The sequence below is a fragment of the Oryzias latipes genome, chromosome 23, assembly GCF_002234675.1.
Source record: "Oryzias latipes chromosome 23, ASM223467v1".
In the NCBI taxonomy this organism is placed as follows: domain Eukaryota; kingdom Metazoa; phylum Chordata; class Actinopteri; order Beloniformes; family Adrianichthyidae; genus Oryzias; species Oryzias latipes.
Genome location: NC_019881.2, coordinates 22,287,939 through 22,305,770, shown reverse-complemented (window position 1 = coordinate 22,305,770; position 17,832 = coordinate 22,287,939). Strand labels below are relative to the sequence as shown.

General features: G+C 44.8%; 3 protein-coding genes across 9 annotated transcripts in view; 2 read left to right on the top strand and 1 right to left on the bottom strand.

Annotated features, from left to right (window-relative positions):
* The window catches only part of srgap1 (SLIT-ROBO Rho GTPase activating protein 1), a 34,065-nt gene extending 30,750 nt beyond the window's left edge, over positions 1–3,315 (top strand). For both annotated transcript variants that reach the window (XM_020714085.2, XM_020714086.2), the window contains exon 23: positions 271–3,315. In XM_020714085.2, the coding sequence (XP_020569744.1) occupies positions 271–732 (462 nt within the window). In that variant the 3' untranslated portion in view covers positions 733–3,315. The remainder of the gene's footprint in view (positions 1–270) is intronic.
* Positions 3,316–4,295: 980 nt separating this feature from the next.
* On the bottom strand, positions 4,296–10,945 carry c23h12orf66 (chromosome 23 C12orf66 homolog). Of its 6 annotated transcripts, none has more exons than XM_011491322.3 (5): positions 10,252–10,945; positions 10,057–10,171; positions 7,552–9,152; positions 6,467–6,773; positions 4,469–5,285 (listed from the first exon to the last, which is right to left on the bottom strand). In XM_011491322.3, the coding sequence occupies exons 3-5, from the start codon at positions 7,790–7,792 to the stop codon at positions 4,469–4,471; spliced, it is 1,365 nt and encodes a 454-aa protein (XP_011489624.1). In that variant the 5' UTR covers positions 7,793–9,152; positions 10,057–10,171; positions 10,252–10,945. The 6 variants fall into 6 exon arrangements, with proteins under 6 accessions (XP_004083283.1, XP_011489624.1, XP_011489623.1 ...); XM_011491321.3 differs by having other exon boundaries at positions 10,057–10,398; positions 10,551–10,945; XM_020714087.2 differs by having other exon boundaries at positions 10,057–10,398; positions 10,655–10,945.
* Positions 10,946–13,707: 2,762 nt separating this feature from the next.
* Positions 13,708–17,783, top strand: tmem19 (transmembrane protein 19). Its single transcript, XM_004083236.4, has 8 exons — positions 13,708–13,908; positions 14,730–14,877; positions 15,370–15,483; positions 15,951–16,088; positions 16,160–16,236; positions 16,305–16,482; positions 17,124–17,333; positions 17,418–17,783. Exons 2-8 carry the CDS (start codon positions 14,748–14,750, stop codon positions 17,576–17,578), a joined length of 1,008 nt encoding a protein of 335 aa, XP_004083284.1. The 5' UTR covers positions 13,708–13,908; positions 14,730–14,747; the 3' UTR covers positions 17,579–17,783.
* The last annotated feature ends 49 nt before the right edge of the window (positions 17,784–17,832 follow it).

Genomic DNA, 17,832 nt, shown 5'->3' with positions numbered 1-17,832 from the left:
TCGTACCGGTAATTGTAAGGTAAACATACAATCAAAAAGGATCATAAATACATAGAATTCAATAGGATAATACTAAACTTTAACTAAACAGACTAACTAAACTGGGCATACCTGCCTGGTTAATTATAATGTTTTTAATTAACTTAAAAAGTCAATAACTTTTATGTACGAGTACTCAGAAATGTATATTAAAAAGGCTGGTTTGTTATTATAATCCCAGTGAATCTGTGTGGAAAAAATACTGAAAATGATGCCCCCCCTCCCTCACAGGACATCGAGGAGACGGTGACGGTGGCTCTTGGTGAGCTGAGGCAGCTGGAGCGGCAGGGGTGTCGGCCCGCCCCAGATGTGGTTCTGGATACTCTGGAGCAGGTGAAGAACGGTCCAGTGACCACCTGCTCCTCCGAGTCTCCCAGTCCCCACAGTACTCCCAGCACCCCCGGCACGCCTGGAACCCCTGGCACCCCAGGAACTCCTGGTACCCCTGGGACTCCCGGCACCCCGAGCCCTCTCAGTCCTATGAGTCCTATTAGTCCACTTCCCGGACCCCCACCTGGACCTCCCAGACCGGCCAACCCATCGCCTGATGCCTTGGGATCCTTCAAACCTGTGGCAGCTTCCCGCATTGGGACTCCGCTGCGCCCCCCTGCACTGAGGCCCAAACCTATTGTACCACCTAAGAGCAGCACCCCACCTCTGCCCCCGCCTGTAGACAAATCCTGCACCATGTGAGTCAAACCCGGCCAGCAAAAGGGCCAAATCAGGCCTACCCGGGCCAAAAATGGGCCAGAAGAGGAGATCAGGGTACTGGTTCTAATCAACATGAGGGTAGAAACGGTAGGAAAGACGAAAAGGCTTTTAATGTAGTAATAAAATTTAATCTATGACATGATATGATATGCCATGGTATATGTGTCGTTAGGTTGGTGTGTACTTGGTGTGTAGGAGTTTACTTTCTCCATGTATTAAAGCATTATCCAAGGATAGCTAAAAGAACCGCTGTTAAACAAAACAGGGGGCGGAGCTTCCTGTCCTCTAGGAGAGAGCCGCCAGCTCCAGTAAATGTAGATTCAGTGACATGAATGTTGGATATACTGTCATGAAGATAGACTTGCTCTAGCTAAAGGACCTATCACCGATTGGCTGCCGTCTCCACCGAGAGTGGGTCGCTAAACGCAACGGCTCCGGCGGTCCGACGACATTTTTGTGGCTTACAATGACTTTTCTGTTCTTTTTTCACTCGGTTCCGCTGCTAAGCTCACTCAGTCCTCAAACGCCTCTTGAGGTCGTCAGTGACAGAAAACTCATTTGACCAACGTCCAGGTTTTTAATGAATGTTTCCAGCTTTTAACGACTGTTCAGCCATCTTACTGAATGTTCGTGAGCAGACTGCTCACTGTTTAACAGCCTTTTTCTGTGTTTTTCGAGGGTGGGGGTGTCCAGAATAAAGCTTCAAACTGGAGGGGAAAGCTTTTTCTGGGACAGAGGGGATGTATGATTTAGTTGTCGTTTGTGCGAGTGGGTAACGAGTGTGTGCGGATCCTGCCTGCCTACCCTTTGTTCTGTTCCGTTGTAAGTGCAGAACCACTAAAATAGTGATAGACCATAGATAATTCATGCCTGCCTTGAGTGCCAGAACACGCGAGTGCAAGTTGGGACGATGGCACAAGTGCAAGAAGCATGACACTTTTATGTGTGCCAAAATAAAGGTTTACCTGCTTGTTACACTAGTTAACCTTAAATCACAATAAGCTAACAGGGTGGGGCTTTGTGTGAATACGCCCCAAAAAAAAGAAGAAAAAAAAAAGACTTGAACAGCACACTGAATGTGGCCCCCCACCGGGCTGTGAGTGTGATGAAGAAAACTGCACATGATGTGCTGAGCTGGGCCATGGGTGAGCATCTGTGTGTTCATGTCTTTATATAGTTGTGAGGACCAAAACGCAGCGATTCGGTTTTTGGGGATGACCTTTTTCTACCTTCCTTGAAGGCCCAAGGTGTTTTTCAGTCGCAGTCCCATTCACCCATGCACACACACATTCACACACTTACACCGGCGCCAAACTATAGCCACCAGGAGCAATGTGGGGTTCAGCATCTTGGCCGAGAACACTTTGGAACATGGTGGGAACCGCATACGTAAACTTCCAATCTGAGGTTGACCGCTCCACCTCTGACCCAAGACTACCCCTACCTCTGTATAATATGGCTTGTGTATTACAGAGCAGTCGTGCTTGGTTTTTTTGCTGTAGCTGGAGCTAACATAGCATGCTAATTTGGCTAACATTTCTTGTTAATGCTAATGTCTTTAGCTATGTTTTACCAGCAATTATTGGACATTGACACCAAGTTATCTCAAATGACAATATTTAAATTCAACAATGAAATGTGAAATATATGAAAGGAAAACATTCAAAATAAAAGTCAGTTAGAAGTTGTTTCTCCTAATCTGGAGCTAAGAAAGCATACTAGCGCTAGTATAAGACACAATCAGCAGTTTGTTGATTAGGGTTACCACACCTTATATGGACACAATGATAACACTGCTATTAATGTGCCAAATTAAAACAAAAAAATGACAATTTCATTGTATTTCACTGAAACCTGTGATTTGTTACACCTAAAAAAGGATAAAGATGAGTGGAACTTAATGTGGTATTTGAAAACACAACTATATAAAGACATGAGTGTGTGCATTTTTATATCATAATGGGGACCAGGAACTGAGTAGTAGTGAGCTGAAGTCCTCGAGCTCATTAATCCTTTAAGGGTTTAGACTTAAATGAACTGTAAAAAGTGTGGGTTGTTTTTACTTTCAGCTATGATCATTTATATAAAAGTTAAGGTATTAAGGATGCCTTCTAAAAAAAGTGTGTCCCCATAGAGATATAGAAACCAGCGTGTGTGTGTGTGAACGAATGTGAAAGTGCCTTTTTTTTTTAAATCTGTCTTTTTTGGGAGTCGTGAATCCACATCCGCATGTCCTGAACGAAGAGCAGCAGCACTCCGAATGAAATAATCATGAAGTGTTTAGTAGATTACTGAATTATGAATCTTAGCATTAACCCATTGTGACATTGCACTTTGATGTATAGGATTGTGTACTTGGCATGTAGCATCATCACATGTTGGTGCATCTTAAACGACGGGAGGTTTGTGTTTGATGATAACGGAAAACAGTTCTTGTCTGTTAGTGTTGCTGTATTTGAACACCAGGCTTCAGGAAGCTGAGCTCATATAGCCAAATGGATTGTATCAATGTGTTGTATTTATAATATAAATAAACCCAATAAATTAGCATTCAAGTCATTGAAATTCGATCGTTTTGTTCCTCTGTGTCCCTGAAGGCATCAGTGTTGAAATGCTCTCACGGTCAAAGTTGAAAAATCTTTAGTTGGACAATTTTAGACAAAAAGAACCTGAACTCCTCTGAACCAGCAGGTGAATGCATCACCATTAAAAGCAGAGGAACAAGTGAACGCATCATCCAGTGTTTTCAAAGATTTACTTCATTGGGATGTCTGTAAACGTGTCTCATCGCTTAGTTTTTCTCTAAGCAAGAGCTCCAAGAGCTCACAGCCACCCGTCTTTGAACGCATCATTGTTTAGGTAAGCGCCTTACTACTGGAACTCCTTTTCAAAAGTTAGTCCAATTGTGTTGATGAGTTCATGAACACATCATTTTCTGCGCTGCAGTCAACAAACCCATCAGTTTGAACCAAGCATAAAGTTTACGACTCCTGAACAGCACTACAAAAACTGGTTTGGGTGTTGGCCCATGAACGTATCACCAGTTAGTAAACGCAGATGAAATGACGGAAGTTTGGAGGTAAAAGACAGTGAATGCATCACTATTAAAATAGTGCAATTTCTATCATCTTGAATCGAAAATTGCGAACGCATCATTTTGACAAATACTCAAAAATTCACTGTAATGGAGTATCAGTAAACTCATCACTGTAGTTTTCCTCCTAGGAACGCTCTGCTACATCAGTTCACAAGCACCGGTCTTTGAACGCACCATTGTTTACATGGAGCAGTTCAATGTTGGAAGAAAAGTATAACAGTGTTGAAGAGTTCACGAACGTACCGTTTTCTGCACTGCAGTCTATGAACTCGTCAGCTAATGTGACCGAAGAATGTGCCTAAAGTTAAACAGCACTAGAATGGCTCGTTCAAGAGTTGGTCCATGAATGCATCACCAGTCAATAAATGCAGCTGAAATGCAGAGTTTTAAGTTAAACAACAGGAAGCGAACACACCACTCACACAAACGGGCAGCATCGTAATGAAAGTAAAAAAATTAAACAGCTTTAATAAACATTTGGTTTTTATTACAAATAAACAATTAAAACTGTTAAAAATTTAAACCATTTTCAGATCAAAGCTTTCAAGAAAAAAAATTCTGTTTAGGAAAAAAGATAAAAGTAAAAGAAAGTCTGCATGTGACCAGCAGGTGGCGCCGCGCTCAACCCTTTGACCCCGGTTTGAGGCTGCTGAAGGGTTTGGAGTTCCTCAGAGAGCCGCTGATCTCCTGCAGGAAAGCGGCGATCTGCACGTCCTTCTCCGACTTCCTGCCGTCGAAGATGACCACCAGCGTGAAGTGCGGCTCGGGCCGCGTCAGGTAGTACGTGCTCTGGACTTTGTCGTCATAAAAGTGCACCACCTTGTCCAAAGTGTTGAGCTCCGCGGCGTGATCGCCCATCATCATGATGACGTTTGGCCAGTGCGTGGACGGCTGCTCTGACGGCAGCGACACGATGGCGGGGAACTGGTCCACGCCCTTCGGCGCCTCTCGATACGAGTGCGGGTGGTGGTAGCCGTGACCCTGGAAGCTCTCCGAGCCGCGGTTGTCAAACACAAGCGAAACGTTGCTGGCGTCGTGTTTTCGGATAAAGGCGCAGATCTTCCCGTGGTAGTCCGGCGCCGTGCGGGCCGTCAGCGCCCTCATGTCGGCCGGCGTCGTCTGGCGGCTCAGAGCTTCGTGGAAGTAGAAGCTGAACTTGGCGAGCAGCGCCGCCTGGAAGCGCTGCAGCCACGTGTACAGGTGAGGCGGCTGCGCAGTCTTCTGCGACTGGCCGCCGAAAAGGAGCTTACGCGTCTCTTTCTGCCGCTGGAACAGCTGACCCCACGCCACCAGCTTGGACTGGGCGCCGTGGAGGCTGAGCAGGGCGGGCAGGAAGCGCCACTCCGACACCTGAGCCTGGCAGCGCAGCAGCTGCGTCACCACGTCCACCTCCGTCTGGAAGCTCTCCTCCACTCGGCCCAGGATGGGGTGATGAAACCTGCAGGAAGAGAAGAGGCAGAAGACAAACAGTCCTTCAGGAGACGGTTGAGACCATGAGGAGTCTCTGAAAGCAGCTCCGCCTTTGCTTCCCCCAGCCTTCTGTAGGATTTAGATTCTGCCGCTGCACGGTGGAGCAGTGGAGGGTGGTGCTGTTCAGCTCGTCTCAGAGGAGCAGCCTGAATGTGCAGCTTTCTGTTATTTCTGCTGCTCCAAAACCTACATTTCACATAAAATGACGGATAAATGCCTAAATACAAAACATGTAAAGCTACAGGCGGCGTTGTATGGCCCGCTGGCTCCACCCATTTTGACCCACCCTCAGAAACTGAGGTTTTTTGTAAACCCCGCCCACATTCCTAATATGGACATGTCCTGTGCTACATCATTTCATTCAGCTTGAGGCAACAATTCAGATTTTAAACTTTCAAAATATTCTGGTAAAAAAAAGGATGCGAGCGACAGGAAAACATCCCTTTAGTGACCTCGCCACACTTACGGCGTTCAAAATCTACAAACACTACTAAAGGGGATTTTTTTTCCTTTTTGTTTAAAATCAAGATGGCGACCTCTTCACGAGGTTAAAGAAACTTTGGTTGTAGACTTAAGCTGGTGGTGGTGTGTGCGAAATTTTGTCAAAATCACTTTAACAAAATTTAATTTAATTTAATTTAATTTCTAAACCTCATTTGTAAATCCCCGACACGCATGTTTTGGTTTCGTTAGTGGATTTTAGAACAGTTTTGAGCCCCGTAAGCCATTTCAGCCCCCGTTCATTAGTTTGGATGGTTATGGTTTTTATTTCTTTTTATTGGTCTGACCAGTCTTTTTTTGTTCATTTTTTCTAATCTTAAGTATTTTATGTCACATATTTGCACCGCAGCAAATTCCTATTCTGTGAAACTGCTCAGTTCACTGAAAATGGCAATAAATACTCCTTGAATCCGTGAATGTCCTCCTGTTGTGATGTCATCAAAGTGCGTCATCGTTCACTGTGTCTAAGTCGTTTTCTCCAGGCACGTGCAAATTTTTTGGTTGTTTTTGAGTATGTGGCGGCAGTGTAATCTTTGCTCAAGGCAGGAAGAAGAATTGTCAGGATTATTCGCAAAGTTAAAACACGTGAATGTTTGTCCACGTGTGTTTGACGAAAACACGGAGGAGTAGAAATACTCGGATACCCACTTGGAGCTGTACTTGTGCAGGATGACCTCCAGCGTGGCGACCAGCTCCTCCGAGTTGACGCTTTTCTGGCTGCCCAGCGAGTGCAGCTTCTCGTACAGGTCGGCCATTTCCATGCGCGCTTGGGTGAAGTGGCAGAGCTGCTCGGACAGGTGAGACAGCAGGTCCTCCAGGTATGACAAAGACAAGGAAGAGGAGGAGGAGGCCGGCTGGCCGTGGCGCCCCATGGTCACCACCTTCTTAAGCTCGTTGTAGAGGGAGGTGTAGACGGTGCGGATGGAGTCTTTGCGGCTGAAGAAGGACTGACCGCCTGCAGAGGAGAGCAAGACGTGACTCTGGTGCAGCAGCTCCCTCTAGTGTTGTAAAGCTGGAACTGCTGCTGCTCATTTATTATTTCTGCAGACGCTCGAACAAGAAACATTTACTTTCAAGGGGGTTAGTTTTATAAAACATTTACGAATAAGACCTTCAAACAAAATAAAAAATAAATCCAAATTATCACTTTTTAATGGTTTTGACTGAAAAGGTCAACTTCAACTCAATCTGTAGAAAAACACTGGTGTTAAATTACGTTTTTTGATTTTGATTGGATTATTTTGTGGAAGATTCAGTACTTTTATGGCAATTACCTCTGTAAAAACACAATAACATTTTTGTAATCATTTTTAGTGTTTGTAAATGTAATATCTGGTCTTATTTATACAAAAAATCCACATTTTTAAACTCGTAACCTTCTGTTTGTTGCTTGTTATTGGGCTTATTAATTTTTATTATTAAAAACAAATAAAAAAAATTTGTTTTATGCCAAGGGACCTTAATGTTTTTAAAGCGGAAGTTGATTCGTTTTTGATGGAAATTATGTAAAAATCCCGTTTTCTGTCATCTTGGATTGGTATTTTAATTTAGCATTAAATATTCACGTACATTATAACGTGGAGTTGCTCGGTCGTGGAGGCAGCTCTTTAGTTTAGTAAAACAGAGCTGCTGTTGTAGGTTCAAAGTCAGAAACTGTCACCAAATCAATGCAGATTTACATGCGTTTTTTCATCATAATTTTTAAAATAGGGTGAACTAAAGGTCAGAATTACCGATCTTCTGTCCCAGGAAGGTCATGTGGTGGTAAACCTTCTCCGCGGCGGACAGGTGAGCCAGAGCCGCCAGCAGCGCGCCCCACATGGGCCCGGCGCTCCGGCTCAGGTCCTTCTCCTTCTCCACGTAGTCCTTGGCCCGGTCGAACGACAGCATTCCCAGCTGCGTGAAGAAGCTCTCCAGGATGGCCCGCTCTCGGGGGACGGGACGCAGCTCCTCCGCCTCCGTCATCATCATCATGAGGATGATGATGGCCAGACAGGACGGGTTCTGCGGGCCGCGTCAGCAACCGAACCACCGGGGCGGATAACATTCACTCCTAACCGAACCCCCGCTGGAGATTGACCGTAAAGACTTCACAGGATGACCGACAGCCTTAAAATGTCTCCATTAAAAGAGAATACATGTCATAACGTGTGGAAACAAAGTCAGCCGCTTTCTCATGTGACGCCATGTTGTTTGAACGCTACGGAAAGCAGGGAGGGACAGTATTCCTTCCTCAATTCAAATGCATTTTTTATTTCTTACACTTCCCATGTTTATTAAATATCATTTAAAATTTTTAAGTTTGGCAGCTGTACATATTCACTGAATCTAGACTATTGTGTTATTTACTTGAAGCAGGTTATTATTTTATCACATTTTAATGAAAACAAACTGTAAGGAAAGATTCTCAAACACTGATGGACTCGCTACTTCATGAAAAAAATTCAACAATTTTTTTTCTTTAATAACATTCATTATTTAACCATTTAAATAATGCGGTAGTGCATCGCTGCGACGGTGAAAGAAGGGGGGACATTTTTTGTGCGCGAAAAAAATTGGTTTTGAAAGACATCACCGTGACGTCATCACTCTGCGCGGATTGTTTTGGTTCTCTTACAAGAAAAGAAAAATGTCTGAAAACACTTGGATCTGACTTCAGTGGGTTAACAAATTAAATAAACTGTGTGCTTTCTTATGTCTCCTTATAGTTTTGATGGTTTTATTTAAACGTTTCTATTCTTTTATTGTTTTTGTTGCTTGAGCTTTGCTAAAACACCAGATTCTGCTCAAAACTAGGAAGTATTTAGGGTTTTCTGTTTTATAAACCAACTCCACGAAAAAATAAATCAAATTAAATCGTCTGCAAAGATCAATTTAACAACTTTTAAGAAGAACAATTCATTTTTATAAGAACATTTATGACAAAAACATCTGGAAAGATGGAGCGTTCAGGAGCGCTTTTGTAAGAGTTGAAGGAGTTTTAGAAGCTGTCGATGAAGATTCTCCTTCATCGCCCTGAATGTTTTCTCTTCAGGAACGGCTTCCTCTGTCTGTTATGAAAGCAACCAAACATTTGGGGACAAACTGCAGCTCCGCCAAAACCATCAGCAGATTCAAAAAGTCCCAAAAGGCTGGAGGAGAGCGGATCAGATGGGTGGTTTTCATTTCGGGGAAAGAGCTGCACTGCAGCCCCCCCCCCGCATGCCTGTCACTGCAGGGAGTGGATCTGAGCTCCTTCCAACACCTCCTCCTCCGTCCACGGCTCCTCAGACTCAGCTGACCTCCTCTCCGCCCGGTAGGTCTCTCCTCACTCACCTGCTGCAAACATTTCCACCTTAAAAAAAAACACAACTTTCATCCAAGATGACAGAAAAATACGTAATATTGAAAAGATGATAATCTTCATGACTGAAAGCATCAATAATAGTTTTTCAGAGATAACAGCTGTGTGAATCCAAATATTAAAAATTGATCAAAACAGCATTTTATTTTACCATATTTATTTATTTGAGCTTTACTGAGTTAAAAATGTCATAAATCGAAAATATGCATTGAAGGAGATTTTTAAAGGATCCTGAAGATCTGAAGACACTTTTAGTTCAATCGTTTGATTCCATTTTTCTTGTTTCCTTATGAGGATAAACTGGTTTCATTTGTTTTATGTACATTTCTGTATTTTCTGTTTTTGTTTCCATACATTTATCGTTATGGACGCTCTTTCTTTTATGTTCATGGACACTTTGGCACTTGTAGACTTTGTGAAGGAACTTAGACAAAACAAAAAAATCAACAAAAACTAAATCCAACAAACATTTTCTGTCGCAAATGCAGATTTTTTGATAAGGACACAAACTGCAGGATATTTATACATTTAAACCTTTTTTCTACATCTCAGCTGCGAGATGATGTGACGGGAAATAATTTTAGAAAAGGAGAAAGAACGTCGGAGGTCCGTTTGGGATCAAATATTCTTTCAGAGACGCTTCATGAAGATTTTCTTCAGAATCCCAACTTTTAACTTTAGGAGAAGCATTGGAGGTTGACATTTTACAGTAAATGTTCATGGCTTTGTAGAGGGATTTAGCAGGAGTTCAGAGCAATAAAAACAATGTCACTGTAGTTTATTCATTAAAATATATCTTACATTTCTCAAATTTGTGACTGTTTTTTGTCGCATCAGAGTCACTGTGGGTCTAAATCCCCCACCAAAGAAAAAAAAGCCTCAATCAAAGACTTACATGGTGTCTGAGTCTGTCGTCTGGCGTTTTCCACTTGAAAGCAGCAGATTCTTTTGCTGAGAAACGTTCTAACAAACCACAGCGGAGGCGTTCCGAGAAGATCCGGATCCTTCCACTGGAAACCAAAATGAAAAATAAAGCAGATTTTAGACTTGATCCTTCAGGAGGAAGAAGATTCACAGAGAAGCTGTAGACCATCGGCTGGTTTCTGGATTAGAACTTCTTCATCCCTTCAGTGTCAGACGTGATGCTTTCAGTAGAACCAGGAGTCTGGAAGGAACTTCTCGTCTCGCTGTTGAGGGGAGGGTCTCTGAAGCTGCATCGCATCTCAACAATCCAGAACTTATGACAAAGAAGAACATCAGAAACCTTCTTTGGGTTTTTTTAATCTGAGAGGAAATCATCAGAGCTTCAGTAGAAAACTGCAGAAACTCAAGAACAACCATGGAAAGTCATCAGCCCTCGGCAGCAGGTGGTGCCTGATAAAGTCCTACCATCATGAAAGTTAGACCCATTCTTCATCCTTCCACCATCAATTTCTGTGCTTCGTTAAGCGTTTCATTGTGGCCTTCAAAGAAAAGTCAAAAGATCTGCAAACCGTGAAGCTTCTTCATGTGGAAACCGTGTCTAATGCCCAGGTCACGCCGCAGACGACATCCAACTCCACAGGAGCAAGTTCCCGTTTTCCATTGATTCACCACAGAGAACAAACAATCCCAGTCTCATGAAGTCACTGAGGTTGCCAGGTTAAGTTAAGATCCATCTTCTGGGAATGGAAGCATGCTAAATTGTGAGCATCCCAGTAATGTGGAGGCGGCGTAGTAGGCAGTCGGTGGCGTTTTGGTCAGAGGTCAGATGATCCGAGGAGACGCTGTAACTAGGACGTTCTGACATTTGAAGAACAGAGCTTGTGTTGATGCTGGGGGGGACAAGAATAGGGGGGGACAAAGATGGGCTTTGTGCTTCGCCGTATGACCAGAGCTGAGAGGGAGCCTGTTGTGCAGAGACTCAGACCACATGGCTTCACGTCAGAAAACTGGAGTTTTTAAAGATTTTATTTTTTTAATTTTTTTTAACTTGTCCTGTCCAACATCTGGGCAAACTGATGAGAGCTGAAGGCCTCTTGTGTTGGACATATTTTACTTTAACGACAGGGGTTATGAATCTTCTGGCAAACCAGAGGTATGTCTGAATAAACCCCTCTTGTAATCGAGCCCAAACTTTATTCATTTTAATCATATTTGAAAATCTTTTGTGTTGGACCGGACGGAAAAGGGAAGAAGGGAAAAGAGAGAGGGATGTTGGGGGGGGGGGGGGGGGGGGGGTTAGGAGGGTGATTATATGAAGGGGGGGTTAAACCATGAAGCAGCATAAAGCAACACGTTTTTCTGGATGGTTATACTCATAACAGTGAGGTTCAGATGTATTATAGGTCTATGTATTATAGGTCTATCTATTTTGAGCCAACAGGTGTGTTATAAACACACCTGTTGGCTCAAAAAATGTTCACATGTTAAAATTTACACAACACAGATATTGTTCACACACTCATACTTATGCATTCAAACCAACTAGTGTGAAATATTTCATTCAGTCATGCAAACTATTTGTTCAAAGGTGAGCTAACACCTGTGCTCAGGTGAATGTCCAGTCATCCCCACACCAAGAGCCCCAATGCAGCAGCAGCAGTGGCAGCCAGGAACCCCCCAACACCCGCACGGCAGCAGATAGAGATCAACCGCCCCCGGGTGATCACATCTGCCACCCAGGCCAGGGCCAGCAGGACCGCTGCGGGGCCCCCAGAGCCAGAGAGCAGGGAGGCATGGGGGAAAGAGAGTGCAGCTCCAGCCCAACAAGGAGTGCAGCCCCCCGCCACGCCGGGAGGCTCAACGCAAGGCCCCCCCCCAGAAGAGTCCCCACAGCCCCAGACGAGCACCCCATCACCACCCGGGAGTTCTGGGCATCCCTCCACCCCAACCCCAGGTGCAAGCCAGGATCCCCCCAAGGGAGACCCGCCCTACGTTCCAGGAAGCCACCCACCCGGCCCACAGTTAGTCCAGGAAGGAGCAAGGCAGGGGCCAGCCATCCCCGCCCATGAGGAGGACACCCAGGGGAAGAGGTGGTCCACAAGAGGTGTTGTAAACATGGCCTAACCAGGCTCACCCACAGTTGGAAATTTAGTGAGGCCCAGCACTGAGGGGCAAGGACCAGAGCCCACACCCCCAGGCTCAGATGTGATGTAATCCCCAGCTCTTGGTCTTGCCAGAGAGATCAGGGATCCCTCTCCCTGCGTGGAGAGAGGGCGGCCGGCCCCAGAAAGCCAGCACCCAGGGAACACGGCTGCCGTTGCCAAGGACCCAGTACCCCCTACCAGGGATGGGGTAGGGGACAGATGGTCCAAGGTCCCACCTTTCTTGCAAAATGCATGTGTGTGTGTGTGTGTGTGTGTGTGCATGTATCTGTGTCTGTATTGGAGTGTATATTTTGAGGGGTAAAGGGTGTGTGCACTAAGGGGGTGCAGTTAAAATTGGCGGGTAGGGCACTGAGAGGACATCTCCTGAGTTTTTTAAGATTTCTGACCTTTGGTGTTTCCCCACCTTAAAATTCAATATTTCATGATTCAGATAATTAAATCAGGTTAATTTAAACACCCAAAAAAGAGTTTTTCATTTTAAATTTAACATGCCATGACTCAACTTCAAAACACTTTAGGATATCAGCATTTAAGCACGGCGGTGGTAGTGTGATGATGTTGGGATACTTTGCTGGAAACAGGAAGTCTGCTAGAAGATGTGAAAGGAGAACGTCCTCCGTCACTTTCTGACACAAACAGCAGCAGGTCCAGACTGTAAAGGAGAACTGGACTGACCGAGTGTGACATTATTCATAGCAAACGGTTCCAGCTCCAACCAAATGAAGTCAATTCAGACATTTTTTCACAACACAGATGCTGCCACGTTGGAGCCTGACGTCATCAGTAACCAGGGATTGGTCCGAGTTTCTACGACAACCACAAAGCGAGCTACAGAAAATCTTTGACCACTGGATTTGGGGGCCAGCAGGCTCCACCTTGAGGTGTCTCATTGGTCAGTTTATAACTTGAAAAATTACCTAGAATCCATGAGGATTGTCAAGAACATCAGACCAAGAACGGTTCTTCTGACTAATAGGATGACTGAGTAACAGCCGTTTATTTCTCTGTAGAAGTCTATGGGATTTTGGTTTCTTGGAGCCAGCGGATCCTTCCTGTCAAAGGGACGGGTCCCTCATTCCAGTCGTCACATACAATGTATGGTCCAGACATGTATGGATCAACATGGAGTTTCTAGAGAGTCATGACCAACGTCTGAAAAGAGATTGTGTTGAAACGGTTGATTGAGGTGGAAAACCCTGAAATGTTAACTGTAAAATAGTGATTTGGTTTTTCATGTCATTGTCATCTTTTTCTGATGATGGTGGACATTTATATAGAAATTTAAGGTAGACATTCTATTTCTGAGTATTTCTTTACTCAAATCGTACTGAAAAATCGTATCTATTGAAAATAGATCAGAAGATGGTCAGAGTGGGACTAAAAACGTTTTTTTGTATCTTTGAGATTGTTGGGTAACTGTCTCTTTAAGAATCTGGGCTTGTTGGCGGAAGTAAGTCCGTCCCTGAAATCCCTCCGCGGGGTCCTCTGCCCGTGTTTCAGACACTCCGCCTCATGTTCGTCCGCCGGAGTCCATCTGTAACCTTTAACTCGTTAAACAAACCAGCGATCAATCCCGCAGTCGGTAACCGCACAAAAACGCGCTAATCCCGCCATTCCGGTGGGGGGAACTTTAACCACTATGGCCGCCGAGATGACGGGTAAGTCTCTGTAACGAGGCGTTACTCTGCTGTAGAGAGGATTACTCTACACGAACATTTAATATCAAATTATTAATCTTTCTAAAATGTTTATGTTGTTTATATTCGTTTTATAAACAATCCCATCAGTTTAATGTGAAGTATTGATCGTATACATAATATTATGCATGAATATACATTTTTAATTTAATAAATGTGCGTAAATCTGACAGTAAATCCTGAACGTTATTGTGGTTTTAATGTAAACATGCGTTTTTTAAACATGCAGTACTGCTGATAATCCAGCAGGGGGACACAATCCTCCCCCAGGTGTTTTTACTGCACTTTTTGTTTGGTACAAGACTAATAAAAAGTATTTTTCTTTTCACTTATTTACAAAATGGCCAAATTCGCATATTAATTCCAAATTGTCTCTGCCTGATTTAAAGTTTTAGACGATAACTAAGATGTCTTGAGATGTTAAAGTGTTACTCAGAATGTAAGTTTTTTTTCTTTCAATGATACTCGAAGAGTAAAACAACAATAATTAAAATCTGAGAAAAAGATGGTCTTTTCTTTTAAAAAAAGAACAACAAACGTTTGATAACTGATTTTTATTTACAGGTTTTTGACACAGAAGGACAATCTGCTCTGCTGGTGTTTTAGTTTGCTTTCTTACTGTTTTATTAATTTATTATGTTTTTTATTTTACCACTTAACTAATTTATCCTTTTAACCGCAGTCTTACTGTACGGCTCTTTATTTGACTTTGGGCTCACTAAGATAAAGTGACTGTTTTTTGTGCGGTCAAACTCTAACCTGAAGCCACGATTGTTCTGCAGTTCGGCTCGGCTCCCATCATGGGTTCTAAGAGGGAGGTTCTGACCCAAGAGTACATCAAGATGATGACGGATATGATCGTGCTCTGCGTCACGCTGGCACTCTCCCTCTTCTTCTGGGTCGTCTCCCTCACCATGAGCGCCGTCTCCGGTGAGCTTTTCATGGCACGGCAGGTGTAGCTCTCAAAAACATGAAATGAACAAACTGAAGGCAAATAAATTAGTTGAAACTCCTAAACATAAATGTTGAAATTAAAAAAACACATAATATTTAAAATTCTCTTTGATATTTGATACAGAGTTAAAAAATTAAAACAACTTTCTGATTAAAACTGCTTCTAATATTTTTTTCTCTTCATTAACCTTTTATGCGTCTCTGAACCAATCGGGTTAGAGCACACAATGAGAGCTTTCTGTTTCTGCTCGACTCTGGCTAAAATAAAATAAAAAATAAGAAAAAGCTAAGAACACAAAAAACCTAAAAATCAAACAAGATAAAAAAAGTAGAATTAAAAAAAAGGTATTTATTCTGATGATAAAAATGACAAATTAAGTAAAAACCTGAAGAAGAAAAAACTGGGGGGAAAAACCTGTGGATTTTGTGGATTCAGATTCTTTTAACGTAAATGTACTAAATTTGCAGGTAATCTCCAGCCCGTGTCGCCATGGCGATGGCTGTTCTCCATCTTGGTTCCCCTGATGCTGACGGCCCGCGCGCTGAGGAGGCGCAGTCTGGACCGGTCCGGCGCTCTAGCAGGTGAAAACCCGCGAAAAGAGTTTTGGTGGCGTGATAAAATGGTTGTGGGTTCAATCCCAGCTGAAAGCGGCACTCATCCCCCGGTATCCACATGGTCTTTTTTAGTTTTTAGTAGGAAATCACGTAAAAACTTGCTACGTTCCTAACTGCACTAACCTCCCAACCTCTTTGAAGCAGCTTTAGCATGCTCTTATTGTGAAATCCCACCAACAGAAAGTTTATGATTTGGCGATGGTGGGTTTCCTCTGGGAGCTCTAACGTCCTGCAGTCCTTTGATCTTCTTCGGTGGGGATGTGATAACTGGTTCTCTGAGGGCAAAAACAACCCAAACGAACCGGTTCTGCGCCTCTTCAGTCATCCTGAAAGCCTAAAAGACAGACGTCACAGGGTTGTGGGGCTGATTCTGGGTCATTGCAGCATGAGTCAGCAAACACCAGGGATGAGGAAATGAACTGGTCTCTTCTCAGCTCTGCTGGTTGGCTTCGTGTTGACCATGGCCAATTACAGCTTCTTCTCGGCCCTGCTGGCGTTCTTCATCACGTCCTCCAGGCTGACTCGCTGGGGGGCAGCGAAGAAGAAGAAGATAGACGCAGACTACAAGGAAGGTGAGGCGCTGCAGGGATGGGGAGTCGGGGCGTCCCGCGTCTGTGGGTTGACACGGACCCGTGTGTTTCAGGAGGTCAGAGGAACTGGGTGCAGGTCTTCTGTAACGGGGGCGCGCCCACAGAGCTGGCCCTGCTCTACATGATCGAGGTAAGCGCACCGACGCCCAGCCTCGCCACCGCCGGACCGACCCATTCAGAACCGGCGCTGCCTTTCAGGTGGGTCCGGGGGAGATCCCCATCGACTTCAGTAATCAGTACTCCGCCTCGTGGATGAGCCTCTCCCTGCTGGGGGCGCTCGCCTGCAGCGCCGGGGACACCTGGGCGTCGGAGGTGGGGCCGGTTCTGAGCGAAACGCCACCGAGACTCATCACGACCTGGAAGGAAGTCCCGGCAGGTGAGGAGCTGCGGCGTTCTGGTTCTGAGATTCTTTGCTTCGAAAAGCCTCTTCGTGGTTCCTTTTTTCAGAAACTTGCTAGAAAACTTTTAGTTTCGTTTGTGTCAGGTAACGTGCGTTATCGTGTGGGCACGTCACCTGAAACCTAAAATAACATTTTTATGTTTTTATTTTGAAAGCACAACAGAATACCTTTATTTTGAAACCCGGTTACTCCGGTTATCTGATTCTGTGTCATTGAACTGGAAATGGAACGGACTTGATTTTTGAGTCCTGTGACCCGGACGCTGTCACAGTTGATCATCAGCCTACGGCTGAAATCTGCAGGTTGTCATGGCAACCGTCTCAAAGTCCAGTTGCTGAAGGGATTTTGGTTCCATCTGTTCAGAGTTCTTTGTACACAACAGCTCCAGGAGGTTCAAGTAAATCTGTAAAGATGTTCAGAAATGGTTTTTGTTGAGGACAGAAACCCGACCCAGATCCCTGAAGTTCTTTGGGTCTTTTTTGTGGGTGGGACCTAAGAAGCTGGCGGTTTTAGCCACTGGCGGTGGACGGCGTTTGTTTTCATCAGGTGTTTTGGGCTGAAACTGTTCAGAGGGAACAGAGGCGGAGCCTCTCAGGAACTGTTCTGTTCTCTCCAGGAACCAACGGCGGTGTCACTCCTGTCGGATTAGTTGCAAGTTTTCTGGGCGGTGCCGCAGTGGGCGTGGCTTACTTTGTGACTCAGCTCGTGACAGTGAGCGACCTGCACCTGGCGGACCCCCAGTGGCCGATCGTGGTGTACGGCGGCGTGGCCGGCCTGCTGGGCTCCGTGCTGGACTCCTTCCTGGGGGCTCACATGCAGTACTCAGGTAGGACGACGGTGGTGGCGGCGGCGGCGGTCACCGTCACGTGTCGGTTTTCTCAGCTGATTTCCTGTCTCTCCCCCCCTTCAGGGTTCGACGCCAGCATCGGAAAGGTGGTGAGCTCCGAATCCGCCACAACGCAGCGGATCTGCGGGAAGCCCATCCTGGACAACAATGCCGTCAACCTGTTCTCCAGCGTCCTCATCGCCCTCTTCCTGCCCGGGATGGCGTGGGGGGCGTGGCCTCGATAGATGAGCGCCTCACTAAAGACTGTAGGTTCTGATTAGAAGACGAATCTGCTCAATCACGTTAGGAAAACCGAATTTAATGAGGAGCGTCGCCGGGACAAGAAGCTCCTCCTCCTCCTCTGTGCTGGTTACCATGGTGATCATGTTTTACCAGAAACTCTATGGGAGGTGGAATAGTCTAATAAAGTTTACAGTTGGTTCTTCGTGACTTTGATTTTTTTTTTTTTCCTGAAAAGAAACCAGCGGCAAACAGACGG